The sequence below is a fragment of the Pleurodeles waltl genome, chromosome 6 (genome assembly GCF_031143425.1).
Source record: "Pleurodeles waltl isolate 20211129_DDA chromosome 6, aPleWal1.hap1.20221129, whole genome shotgun sequence".
Classification (NCBI taxonomy): Eukaryota; Metazoa; Chordata; class Amphibia; order Caudata; family Salamandridae; genus Pleurodeles; species Pleurodeles waltl.
The window spans coordinates 989,822,143-989,836,676 of record NC_090445.1 but is presented as its reverse complement, the minus strand read 5'-3'; the positions used below and the strand labels follow the sequence as shown (position 1 = coordinate 989,836,676).

At 44.1% G+C, this 14,534-nt stretch overlaps 1 protein-coding gene across 2 annotated transcripts in view; it reads right to left on the bottom strand.

The window, feature by feature from the left end:
- The window catches only part of RPP30 (ribonuclease P/MRP subunit p30), a 111,047-nt gene that overhangs the window by 74,731 nt on the left and 21,782 nt on the right, over nucleotides 1–14,534 (bottom strand). Inside the window, exons 1-3 of one of the 2 annotated variants that reach the window (XM_069239868.1) lie at nucleotides 13,963–14,018; nucleotides 13,528–13,584; nucleotides 367–518 (exon numbers count right to left, since the gene is read on the bottom strand). In XM_069239868.1, the coding sequence (XP_069095969.1) occupies nucleotides 367–501 (135 nt within the window). In that variant the 5' untranslated portion in view covers nucleotides 502–518; nucleotides 13,528–13,584; nucleotides 13,963–14,018. Of the gene's footprint in view, nucleotides 1–366; nucleotides 519–13,527; nucleotides 13,585–13,962; nucleotides 14,019–14,534 lie in introns of those variants that run through there. The other variant, XM_069239867.1, reaches the window with a different exon arrangement.

Genomic DNA, 14,534 nt, shown 5'->3' with positions numbered 1-14,534 from the left:
AGCACAGTGGTCACATGCTGCAATACATCTGTTAGTGAACTCTCAATTGAAGTGTACTCACCTGAGGAAAGAACATTGGTCAAGTGTGTGTACCAGAAAGAGTGACCTGGCTGCAACTCACAGGAGGCACTGTTTCAGCAACTCCAAACACCAGAACAATGGTCACTTGTCTAAAGACCACTGCCTGGCAACTCACTATTTAAATTTACTCAGCTGGGAGGATACCATTTGTCAAATGTGGGAAGTAGAGGGAGTGACATGACTAGTGAGGCCAGGAAGGCCCTGTGTCTGTAAAACCAACCACCAGCCCAGTATTCTCCTGCCCAAATACCATTGTTTGGTAACTCTCACCTGAAGTGGACTCACCTTAGAGGACACCATTTGTATAGTGTGTGTAGTAGAGGGAGTTACACGACTGCAACACACAGGAGGCTCTCTTACTCTCACTCCAACCACCAGTCCAGTGTCCTCTTCTCCAAACACTCCTGTTTGGTAACTCATACATGAAGTGTACTCACCTGTGGGGGATAATATTTGTACAGAGTGAGTACTAGAGAGTAACATGACTGCAACTCCCAGGAGGCCCTGTTCTGTAACTCCAAACACCAGCACAGTGTTCTCTTGTCCAAAGACCCCTGTTTGGCAACTCACTTCCAAATGACGTTTACTCACCTGGGGGATACAATCTGTCAAGTATTGGAGAGTAGGGCGAGTGGCCCGACTGCAAATACCAGCAGGCCCTGTTTCAGTAACTCCAACCACCAGCCCAGTGTTCTCTTCTCCAAAGACCCTGTGTCTTAACTCTCTATAGAAGTCTACTCACCTGGGAGGATGATATTTGTATAGTGTGTGTAGTACGGGGAATTACATGACCGCTTAGGCCAGAAGGCACTGTTTCACTAACTCAAAACACCAGTCCAGTGTTGAGTTCTCCAAATTCCACTTTTTCGAATCTCACAAATGAAGTGTACTCACCTGTGGGAATGACATTTATCAAGTTTATGAAGCAGAGGGAGTGGCATGACTGCTAAGGCCAGGAGTCTCCGTCTCTCCAACTTCTAACACAAGTCCAGTGTTCTCATGCACAAATACCTGTGTCTTAACTCTCAAATTAAGTTTACTCAACTGGGAGGATAACATTTGTATGGTGGTGGGAAGTAGGTGAGAGTGACTGGAATGCAAACCCAATATGCCCTGTGTCCCTAACTCCAACCACACTTGCCCAAATATATTTATGAACTCTCAACTGAAGTTTACTCACCTGGGAGGATACGATTTGTCAAGAGTGACCTGATGGCAACTCCCAAGATGCACTGTTTTTGTAACTCCAAACACCAGAACAGTGGTCACTTGTCCAAATACCCTTGCCTGCTAACTCTCAACTGACTTTTAATCACCTGGGAGGGACCAAGATAAAGATCATCCTCAATGCAATTCTGTCTGGCCACCTAGCTCCATCTAACCCAAGATAAAACTATTATGGACAGGAAGGACACCTTACCCAGTGTGTAAAACAATGATCCCGAAAGCCTCAAGATGCATCAATAGAATGGTATCAGCAGCAGACACAGTCTCAATGCCTGACCACAAGACAACTCCAGTCACATATACTACAAAGCCTTGGTTCTGTCTGCATAACAATCAACTATGCCTCAAAATGGTCAAAGACATATCTTGCCTTGCCACGGTTTACCTGCTCTGGTGGCAAGATGGCATTCTCAGGTCATCCTCCCAAGGGCAAATGATATGCACATTTTAGCAGCTGCTTCACTTAGATGGAATTGGCATGGTTCAGAAATGTCAGGTCAAGACAACCAATATCATGGCTACCTGTCACAATAATATTAACTGCATAATAACTTTGTACAAGGTCTACGCGTAATGCAACACTAAACTACTGGAGGCAGATGTCACAATGCAACCAGTAACATTGTATCTCACTTCTGCAGGTCGAGCTGCCACTAAGCAGACAGAGGACACAGAAGAGATTGCCACTACGCCTCTGGATGAAGTCCTCCATGGAGACGACACTTCTGGATGTCTGGACGTGGAGGACGCCTCTGGCCTATCTAGGATTCCTGGTCAGGCAAAAACTGTTCCCCCATCACCACCTCCCAACCCAGCTGCCTCAACATCACAGGAAACCATTCGCCCCGCAACCTGTGTTCCGAGCACAGTGTCTACCATCTCCTGCCCCTGTCCTGGACCACAAAGTTGCAAATCAACACTTCCAAGAATGAGGGCCAAGCCCAGTGGGAGAGGGCACACTGTAGCAAGGGCCTAAGGCCGTGGGGGTAGGGTGCATGGGAGGGTTGCGGTGGGGCAGCGGGGTGAGGCCACTGGTGCCATTCCTGCCCAGGATGATATCAGCCACGTCTTGGGGTCTATCAGGAGTCCCACGGCGTGACTGGCCAGGTCTTGACCGAACTCCCGGAAATAAAGCAACTACAGAGGAGTATCCATAGGTATATGCATGAACAGAGGGAGGCTCACAATACCAACATAACCTACCTAAACGGGGTAATGAGGGACATTAACACCATCCTGAGCAGGGCTCTACAACACCATCAGTGCCAGCCACTGAAAGGGAGGCCCTGCCAGATGAACAAACCCAAGAAACCCCTGCCTCTGTAGCAGCTGATTACTGCCCCCCTCCCTTACCACCACGCAAGCAGGGATGTCCAGAGAAGAATCCAGGAGGTGCGGATGGCAAGACACCCACCACTGCCAGCAACTGACCACTTCCTAAAGGAACTCCTTTGTGTGCCACACATTCACTCTGTTGACTGATCCTTAACTACTCACCAGTTCCAATGGGAGGAGTACTCAGGACTTTGGACTCCCAATGGTGTGGCATCTACTCCAATGATTTCATTCGCCATGAATGACATCTTCACTTTATTTTTATTTTCTTCTTGTCTGTGCAAATGTTATTTACTGCATCAGCACTGTAATAAATTCACCCATCACAACCTCATTGTCTGCTTGCTTAATTAAAAAAATTTGCTACGTAGAGATGTAAGACTATGTGAACGATATGATGAAGAAATAACTTACTTGTGCAAGGAGGGATATGATACAGGTACACATTGTCCTGCTCAGGAATACAACCATTACACACAAACACATCAGTACAAGTGCCTAATCACAAACATTTTATTCCAGTGTACAGCACGTAGGCTGTCCATATGTCTGGACCTTTGTAACATAAGAATGTGTGACTCATATGGAGTCAAAGTACATATTCTTGATTTCGAGCAGTGACATTTGTGCGAAGTCAAGCCAAACTTCGATGGCGAACATGCTGGCGCCATACCTCCTCTCGATGTCGACCTCCTCAACCATGACCGAAAGTGTTTTCTGGAAGAAAAACACCTCTCACACCTTCCAAGTCCACTGGAGGCTGAGGGAACAACTCTGGGGGAAGACTGACCTTTCCCTTGCTCAGAGGTCCCACTGGCTTCTTGCTGGCGTCATCTCTCAGCTCTCCACTGAAGGCGAATCTTCTCCCTGCCACGCGGGGTACGTCTGGAAAATGACTTGCAGATGTTACAGGAGGCAGAAAGGTGTGAAGACAGCAGGCAAATGATACAAACATCATGTGAGTCTGTTTTGGCCTTTTTCCTGCCACATCTTGGGCATTTTTCAAACAGAGAGGGTATTTTTTCTGGAAAAAATGCCTTAATTTCTATAAAAAAAATAAAAAAAAAGACAAATCAAGAAAGACAGACAACGACGTCGAGTGAAACAGTTGTCACTGTCATTTTATTCAAATTTTGAAAAAAAATAAAAAAATAAAAATAAAAAAAAAGGTCGAGCTCAAGGCTCCAAAGTCCTGTCAGCAGGAGCTGGAAAAAAGAACTGAGGTAACTGCCTCTCTCTAGACATGATGGAATACTGGAGGATTGGCTGTTCTCAAAGTCACAGTCTCCTTTTCTTCATTTATATTGGTTGCCTATGAGCTACACTGTCCTGCACTATATCATTGTTTTGCATTACAAAAAGTTTTGTGAAGGATTTTTTCTGCTAAATTTTCAACTCATTAGTGCATGCTTTGTCCTTTATAAAGAAACTGGATGAAGAATTTTGGACACTGTAGCCTTTCCTTTAGATTGCATATTGACATTCTTAAGTAACTTTGCAGGCCTTCCTGGGGTAAGGCGAACATAAACACTTAGGAAGTTTTATTTGAAAACGTGCTCCGGGGTCCCCACAGGCGGGTGGAACTATTCAACGCTTATGCCTATACATGGAAATCCTCTACCAGAGAACTATTGCTTACCGCTACCTCCAGCCCACGTATGTAAAGGTGGCTAAATAAGAAATTTGCTAGTATTCAAGCCTTACTATAGAATCAGTCCTGGCATACTCAGAGAGGTTATTATCAGAACTCTTACATAATGAAAATGCTGCCATTATTTGATGCTGCATTACATGGCACAAAAGAGACAAGTAAAATTATTTTTTGCAGGACAATTAGATTTATGAAGCAACCAGTTCCATGGACAAGTAGATATTTTATTAAATTCCACACCCCTGCAGATACCTGCCAATGTCACAACTCTGAAATGCCCACATGAGGATGCCATGGTAGAGGGTACCAGGACAAAGACAAAACAGGAAGTATAGGTTTGAAAACATACCTATTACACAAATCACATAGCAAGCTACTGGAAATGTAATTACATTGCAATGGGACTAACACAAACAAAGCATCATCATCATGGTGGGGACATGTCAAAAGGTAACTCTTCAAGCAGCCTTTGGCTGAATACTGAGGAGTATCAGCTTCCTAGTTGTTGTTAAAACACTCTAACTCCACACATTCTCACAACTACAATTCACTCTACAGTCACAGTCATTACATCACGACATATACTTACACTCGTGAAAAGTAGCTGTTGATGAGATCTTCCCACAAGCCAGCTCCTTCCTCTTGAACACCGTCATCCTCACTGTGCATTTCTGGATTCCCACACGGTGGCACTACAGGCTATACCTCCTCAGGGATGTACGGGATATTCCTCCACAGGGCAATGTTGTAGAGCATGCAGCATATCACAGTGATCTGATGCACTTTTCCCGGTGAGTAGAGGTGGGCCTCACCAGTCTTGTCAAGACACCTAAATCTGGCCTTAAGGAGCCCAAATGTCTGCTCCACTATCCGCGTTGTTCTTCTGTGGGCCTCATTGAAGCAGACTTCCCCTGGCGTAGTTAGATTCCTTAGTGTCATCAACAACCAAGGATGATTTGGATATGTGGACTCTCCTGCTAAGGAATGGGACATATGTGCAACAATGAGTCACTCACTTCATGATTGTAGCAGACATTGCACACACACACACACACACACACACACACACACACACACACACACACACACACACACACACACACACAGGGCAGATGTGATTTACCAAACCAAGCAGCCACGCCCTCTCTGGGTACAGTTGTGACATCAGCTGGAGTATGGTGTTGTTCTGCATTATGAAGGAATCCTGAACTAAACCCGGATAATGGGTGCACACATGCAAAATGTAGAGATCCACCAAACAGACAACTTACACGTTGATGGAATGGAAGCTCTTTCTATTGCAGTATACTTGTTCATAGGCCTCCGTGGGACCAAGCCAAAAGGTGTGCCATGAATGGCCCCCACCACTTTTGAATGCATACAAAACCATACAAAAGTCAGCCTTCACATGGGCTAAATCCTCACATCTGGAAAACTGGATAAAGCTGCCCAGGTGTTTCAACATTGTGGAGGGCATCCTTCAACACCAGCTGAACATAGGTTGGGACATACCAGCAGATAGGGCCACTGTATGTTGGAAGGACCCTGTGGCTATGAAGTGCAATACTGACATGACTTGTAAAATGGGTGGTATGCTGGTTGGATAACTAATAGCTGGCATTGGATCTGGCTCTCACTGACAACATAAGTCCTTTATTGTTTGCCTACTCAGACAGTAGATGCAGTATGATGTGGCATTCCTCCATGGGCTGACGGTCTGGCAGTGGACGGTAGAGAGGACGTTGTTGCATCCTTCCTCTCTCCGGGTATCTATGTATGACAGGATACGATTTTTAACATTAATCAGTGTGTCCAAAATACTGAACAGATAGACATGGCAACCAGTACACATCACAACTGCAAATAACACAAGGGTCACACGTGTCACCCATGGTTTTCCACAAATGTGGTCACAACATGTATATGGACCAAACTCAAAGATGTGAAATACAATTGCTCCTTGAAATGTGACTGGATATCCCAACCGCCATAATGACAGTAGGCACTGGTGGACTGTGCCCCACTTAAATGCCATCTGTGCCCTGCAGCATATACTACAATGGTGTTTGAGTAGTAGGACTTACATAACAAGACAGGATAAGCATGTTTGTGGGGTCAAACATCCTTTTTCGCACGTTTGATGCAGTTTACATAGCCCAATACAGCATTTCAGGCTGCCAAAATGGCAGCTGCCTGTCCTACTCCACTGGACATTAGGAACCGCCTGTGACTGCTGGCAGAAGTCATCATGGAGGTAGGCGGCTGCAACCGTGGCTGACACAGCCACAGGCTAACACTGTTGCCAGTGGCTGTTGTGGGCCAATGGCTGTGTTTACCGGTGGTGACGACTGTGTATGTGGCGGCCATGACAGCTATGTTCTGCAGAATCACTCACTTGACTTCTGACATGCTGCCAGCAACATCGCCTTGAGCTGAGCTGCTGTGTGCCGCCTCTGGGAGTAATCATGCCACTTCCAGCAGGTGATAGGGCTCATGCCTTCTCTCCATAGGAGCTGGACAGGCTAGATAAAGAGGTCCTACCCCTGTATTGACAGCTCTATGGCTCACCAGAGGAGCATGTATGTGCCTCATGTGCACTTTTTCTCTGTACTTCATCATCGTTTGCCTCCTCACAGACTAGAATGTGCCCATGTGTGCCAGTTAGACTACTCATGTGCCTGTTGTTGCAGTCTGTCTAGCATCAATGTGAGGGACAATGTACAGGTATTGGTGGCCAGCGCCATATACTAAGTTTAGTCACATTGTGTTGTGTGAGTTTTCTGGGGTCCTAGATCCTCCTTGTGTTGAATGCACATATCTAGGTAAAGACGCATTACTGCCATCCATCAACATCTCTTTCCTCATGATTGTTGCAAATGTCAGACAACATATATGTGCATGACAGCATGAGCTGTGTATGCATGTTGTATGAGTCAGTTGAGTCATGTGAGTAATGTGTAGTGCCACAGATCTTTCAAACCATGTCTGCCCTTGCTAAACTGTTGTGTGGAAGAAGGTAGATCATGAGTCACTCTACCCTTCAGGTTGCTACACACACACACACACACACACACAACATGACAATTGCTGTTGGCTACATGATGTACTGTCTTGCATGGAAGTGATGGGAGCTGAGTGTCATGCAGGTTCTGCCAGCTCAGCCTGCAGAGACCAGTGCCTGTCAAATGTATCTCCCATTATGGGACCCAGTCAAGGCTGTGGGAGAGTCAATGTGACTATGCAACTGTGGCACTGTGCCCACTCCCTATACCCCAACAGATCCTGTCATGTGGCCAATATTAGGCTCTGGTGGCAAAACCTGCCCTGAATGCCTCATTCCTTTGACTAGATTAGGAATGGGGAAGAGGTAAATCACAAATCTAGTCCATGTGTGCATTTAGCATCATTGGGAATGTGTGTCAGACTCATGACGCGTCCCTTAGCCCCACAGCTCTGTTGTCACCTTCACACAGGTCATAATTGTCCTATACAGGCGCAATGCATAACTGACAGTAACACAATGTAGACAGTGTGTAGATTCCTGGGAGGCCATGATATGTGACTCAGTAGTTTAGTCACATAGCATAAATTGTACAATGCAGCTTGGAAGGATGGACACATGTCAAAAGGAGTGTTCTGTGGTACAGGTATATAGCACAGAACCCCACCCCCTGAAGTGGCATGAGTCTGCATTTGATAGGCCATATGTCTACACATGGACAAGGAAGACATTTTCTGTACCCACCATACCAGCCCTTTGTTTGTTACTCATGTGTAATGTTGAAGTTTGTAGTCTGGCAGTTGTCTGTAGGGACTGCACGCAGTAAGTCATTCTCACAGAGTGTGAACGTATTGGTCCATTCATGCCTAAGGAGTTTACCCTTCAGAAGCCACATAGGTCTGTAGTGTTTCATTGTGGCTCACATCACAGTACAGATTGCTAGATCGTGGGCTACCTGATATCAGTAAGCATGCTTAATCATTGTAGGCCCCAAGCAGGGTAGTGGGTTAGTCTGCAGATGGAAATATATATGTCTGTAGTCATCCCCCTGTACTTACTGGCTTGTGTTTTTCACACTTGGGGAGTATTGACAAATAGAAAAATCTTACCTTTATGTTACTGACATGTATGTGGCTCAACCGTTTGTGATGAAACTTGTGATTATAATCTCTTGATTTGTTTTTTGCAACCATGTGGATCAACACCCTTCAAAAGAAGGAGCTATGGAGAGCCGTCGCCAAGAAGGTGCAGACCGTGGGGGTCCAAAGCCTGGGGAGAGCACACTGCAGGAAAAGGTGGGAGGACTGGAGAAGTTGGGCCCAGAAAATCACAAGGTCCAGCTGGGGCTGTCCCCCCCCCCAACATGGGTGGAGTGTCCATCGGACCTTGACCCCCCCCTAATGGCGCATTCTAACGGTGGCCTATCCAGACCTTGATGGGCATTTGAGGACAGCACAGCAGCCACAAGGGGGTGAGTACAGGGCATATTCCTGCCTGTCACATTGCCAAGTGAATGTGTTAGGCTCTGACAGCTCCCTCTGACAATTAGCCATGTGTAACACAGTAGATGAGTAATTGTTTGTGTGGACATGTCATGTGTTCTATACTGATGTGCCCTGCCTATTGCCTCAGGGACCTAGGACACATCTGTGTACAATCCACAAACAACATACGACTGTGTACAGTAATCAATGAAGTATTGTTTGTTGTTGTAGTGTGTAAATTCTATGCAACAGACCACTACACCTCTATGTTACAGGCCCAAGGTAAGTAGGTGATGGATCGCTGTCCTCAGGCATGTGTCTGGATAAATGAGTATATGAGTATATTGCATCTGCCACCCATAGACTACTTGTCTTCAGCGTATGAAGGGTGCTAGCACCACACTGCAGTATGAAAGGTGAAGCTGGCCATCATACATGTGACAGAGAATTAACTGTAGTTTGGGTGCAGCTACAGATCAATACTTTCCCTTGGTATATGGGGAATGTTCATTGACATGATTTATGTGCCATCACTGTTGCCAACGTTCCTTGTGCCTACATGTCAGCATGTTTCCCTTTCTCATTAGCAAAACATTTGTAAGCTGTTGTTTCATGCATGGTATACTTGTGTTGATCAGATGTTGTCTGTAAACCCTCACATATGTGTGCATGGCTACCTGTGTGTGGAATAAGCCATTTACAATGAGGGTACATTTCATGTTGTCTTACATACAGGAGTGTGTCACCAATGTTTATTGGTGACAAATTCCCTCATGCGTCATAGCATGTCATTTGGCATGTACAACTGCAGTAGCACTGAGACATGACAGGTAGGCCCAGTATTTTGAGCCACAATGTGCATTACTATGCCACCGATGTAGCAAAGTACACTGCACATGTGTAATGTGTAAGGTCTGTAACCTGACTGTTGGCATGAATCATGGAGTGACTTTCAGTTGCCAAAGCATATGGACTGGCCAATGGCCTTGGACTTTACCAAATTTATATTTCATAAACCCAAACAGTTGTTTTTTTAGGTATACATTTATCCTGCAATTCCTTTCCTATCTTGATGTTGTTCCTGAGTGACTTGGGTTGTCTGCCTACAGTTGTGTGTGTTTCAGCCTGCTTGCCGATCCATTTGCTGTTATTTGCAGTATCTGACTTTGTGGGCAGTGCTGGTGTTTCCCAAGACAAGGCTATATGCTGACTGCTTGGATACGTGGGTGTAAATGCAATGGTGGAGTCATGGAATTGTATACTGTTTGGTATGATAAGAATTTAATCTTGTGTTGTCTAATGTGAGCGTGTATGATGTTAGACTTGTCCCCCTGATATGGATTATAGATACATCTAATGTGTGGCAGCTTGGGTTTTGTTTGTGCAGACATGGAGTGTGTTCAATTGTGCTACCTTCCTTTGCATTTGACTGTGCATGTGTCCATTTAGCTGTGTGTACATTGAAGCTACTTCAGATACACCTGAAGGGCCAGTTCCTGTGCACATGTTTTATGGACATGTGCAAAGTGTAATGTGTCCCAGCGCAGCCTCCTTCCCCGAGTGTTCCTGATGGCCCCATCCCTATTGTGAAGGTATTGTTTGCATACTGATCTTTATATATTTGTCTCTGTCTATTGTGCAACTCATTGCCATTCCATTGTGTTGCAATGTGGGTGATGTGTGTGCCCACTGCAGGGCTGTTTACTGGGAGTAATGTTTGTGTTCCATGCCACATCCATACATGTGTATTGAATGTGAAAACAGTCCATGGCCTGTGAGGAATGTGAGTGTGTGAGTTGTATTTGTAGATGTGATGTTGGTGTTCAATGAGACAATGTTGTGTACACTTCACTGTCCTTGTGCCCGAGGTGAGCAGATGTGTGTTTTTCTGCAGTGTTGCGGTGCAATGTGAGTGGCTTCCCAAAGGGGGCATACAGTGACTGTGCATGTGTCCTTCTTTGTGTCTGATTCTGACGCGGGACACAATGACAAGTGTACTTGGTGCCCGTGGCGTCACCCCAATGTGATGTGGCTGACGGCGCAGTGAACAACTGTTGAGTGTAATGACACAGGTAGGTGTATGGTTGGTTGCACCCACGAAGGCGTAGTTTTTGTGCTCCATTGATCAACAGCATCACAAAACAAGAATTGGCGGGTAGAGAAAGATTTAACCTAAGTTATAAGCACAGTCTTGAATTCTGTTACTATTGAGTTTATTTCTTACTCAGAATTATTTCAAAACCAATTATAGTGGTCAAAAAACGACAGGGAAATTAGAAAAGTGAAAAAGCTTGTATGCAATACAATAACTGAAAACACATAACAAATTGTACTTTACTAGGTATAACAATCGACCTACACAAACACAGGACTTATACAATCACAATTAATGGTATTACAGGAGGACAGAAACACAAACATAAGCCCTATACATTTAAATAGTGGTCACCGTTAACATTTCACATGTGATCCACTTCTGCATGCTAAGGTACTGGGCTTCTGCGTGCACTTACTAATCTAGTGTTAAATATTGCTTTCACACTAGTATGTTCTAGTGCACCTACACTCTTTATATTCTCATCAATTATTTAATGAACCCAGTGCTCTTGCACTCTATAAAGTCAACGCGTTTCGGCCTTTCAATTTAAGGCCTCATCAGGACTGGAAAAGGGCAGAAGGAATTCTTAGTTCTTATAGCCCACATCTGGGGAACCGCACTTGTTTAAAATCAATTCCTGTTCAGAGCCGACTGAAGATGCTTCTAGTCGCCTTTCTCGTGACCGGCGTCTCAATTGGGAACGCTCGCGTTTAGGAACACGTGCAATTTTGAAGCCGTGTTCCGTACAGCACTCGCTACTCGGCGGCAGGCTGCTCGCGTCCTTAACTGGCGTCTTTCCGGATACTGTCTGGTTACCACTATTTAAATGTATAGGGCTTATGTTTGTGTTTCTGTCCTCCTGTAATACCATTAATTGTGATTGTATAAGTCCTGTGTTTGTGTAGGTCGATTGTTATACCTAGTAAAGTACAATTTGTTATGTGTTTTCAGTTATTGTATTGCATACAAGCTTTTTCACTTTTCTAATTTCCCTGTCGTTTTTGGACCACTATAATTGGTTTTGAAATAATTCTGAGTAAGAAATAAACTCAATAGTAACAGAATTCAAGACTGTGCTTATAACTTAGGTTAAATCTGTCTCTACCCGCCAATTCTTGTTTTGTGATGCTTTATTTACCCTAGGCTGGGTTGAGTTAAAGGGTTCCCCTTTTGGTTAATTGTACCATTGATCAACAGCAGCAGGATGTGCGTGATGGGCTCCATTGAGGCACCGGATGTGCGAGGCTGCCTGCAGGTGAGTCTCTCCCTTTTTACTCCCCAATTCCGCCTGCTGAGACGTGGTGGTTGGATCGCCACTGTCACATTGGTGGTGTGCAACCTCATAATGTGTCCAGCGGAGACACTGTCTCTGCTGGCCTGTTTGTGCTGCCTTGTGACTGCGGCGGTCTGTGCTGCCTGCCGGGTGGTTGTGGACTGCTGCAGTCTTTGCTCCATAGGCCCCATTGACTCGTAATCCTGCGGTCGGACTGCCAACGCTGCCATGGTGGTCCATGGGCTGCCAAACTTGTAATGAGGCCTTAAGTGTCTTGCGGAAACATACTGGTGTAAGATGTGACACCTGGACACACTCAGTAGACATGCACCTCAAAGTGCTTTTAGAGGTAAACCCACTTTCATCAAGGGGAAAGAGCAGGTAAAGACGAAAGTAATATCCATAAAAACAAACAACAATTTAGAGTTAAGCACAAGCTGAAACACGTCTTTAAACAAAAAAGGTATAATTGAAGATGGTGAGACAAAAGACAAAACCCACATCCTCACAATCACCCCAGAAGAGAAAAAAGAAATCTAATATTGAACACTGATAGACCTGGCCAATCATTAAAATGCACTGTTTGACCATTGTTCTGACCAGATATTTGACTGCTGCTCCTTTGAACGGTTTGGAGAAACCTCTGCCTGAGCCACTCAATCAAGAAACAATTCAAAAAGCTTATTGAAAAAAAATATTAAAAACAAAACACTTTGATTCACAGCCTCCTCTATCCAGTAAACTGCTGGACAGACCATAATTCCACTCTTCCCAGTCAAAAGCAGTGAACTAATGAAATGATATATCTCCCATCTCCAACAGGTTCAGGGTGCTGCAACGTGACGTTTGGGAAGAAACATGCAACACAAACATGTCTAAACCAAGCAGACTAACAAGTTTCTTTTAAATGCCGAAAGACCATCTGTCTAACTAATAGATCAAAAAACAAAGTGCGCTAAATGTCAAAATACATTAATTTGGCTTCATGAGCTGCTGCAATTACCACCATTTACATTATCAAAATGTATGGAGTCTCAAAAAATTAAAATCTGTTTTGCAGTCTATGGTAAACAGAATATGGGATGAACCCCATACCCATAGTAAGACGTTCGATTTGGTGTTTGGATTAACAAAAAAAAACACAAGGGAATGTGCACCTCAAGCCACCAGTAAGTAGCTAGAAGGGATTTAGTTTGCTTAGCTGCAGTATATATGATCATCACTGTGCCATGTGAAGCTTGATCAATAACACAACTGGGGCCATAATTTCGCAGTTTACATGCTCCAAAAAGTTCACCTCAATGTGTCCAATGACTGCGCACTCAGACGATGTTTCGAGTCTTAACTACAAAAAACAGTAAAGCGGTCTGTACATACCTGTACAATAGGCAAAGATGTAAAGATTTCTGATGAAGATAACGGTTTACTAATTTCCTGAAAGAGAAAATATAAGTCTGAGTATTTTATCCGTACACTGGTAAGCAAAATCCAATTTGGTTTTATGTTTGCTATCAGGGTACAATATTTATTTCTCTGCAGAAACCAAAATAGATTTTACATTTCTGCACACGTTGAACCAATGAAATGCTTGCATGCTCAGAATGGATAACATGGCAAAAACTCTTCACAATTTAAACTTAATGTTCAACTTAGACATCCATTTCAAGACCAGAGGATACCCATTACAGGTTTAACACTCTAACAGCTATGACCAAGTCAGTGAACTTAAAATAATATTGTATGGGAGCTATTTGTTTTGTTCTATACATTAGCGCCTTGTGAAGAGTTGTAAATGATACTGATGAGACATACCACTTTCTTGTCTTGGAAATCAGCAACATGATTGATGGCAACTGTTGAATATCCAACTATGGAATAAAACAGAGCGACATTCAGATTAAACTCGTGAGTATACATACAAGAATGATTAAGCTACATTATTGAATTTTTATTTAGGTTAGTTTCAAAGTTCTGAACTTCGGTTCTACCTAACCTGATTTAACAGCATTATTAATAGTGATGTAATCACAACTTCATTAACATCTGTCGCAGGCTTACATGTTCACAAAGATGCGGCACACCAATAAATGCTCCAACGCCTTGTTGGACGTGACTACCTCACCCTACTCCCAAAGTATACTTCCCACTAGTTACGCAAGTCCAGATAATTTTGTTGAACTGCCTCAATACACCAGAATCACTTAGCGTTAACAGTGTAGTGCACTTAAACCAAAATGTAAACATGAACGGGACAAACTGCTAAATATGTTTTAAAGTTAAAAACGTTATACCAGGATATCGGTCACAACATGCAGACAGATTTGTTGTTGTAGGGCATACTTTCTCATCTTGGTCTCCAAGCTGCACAAGCGCCTTCTGACAGC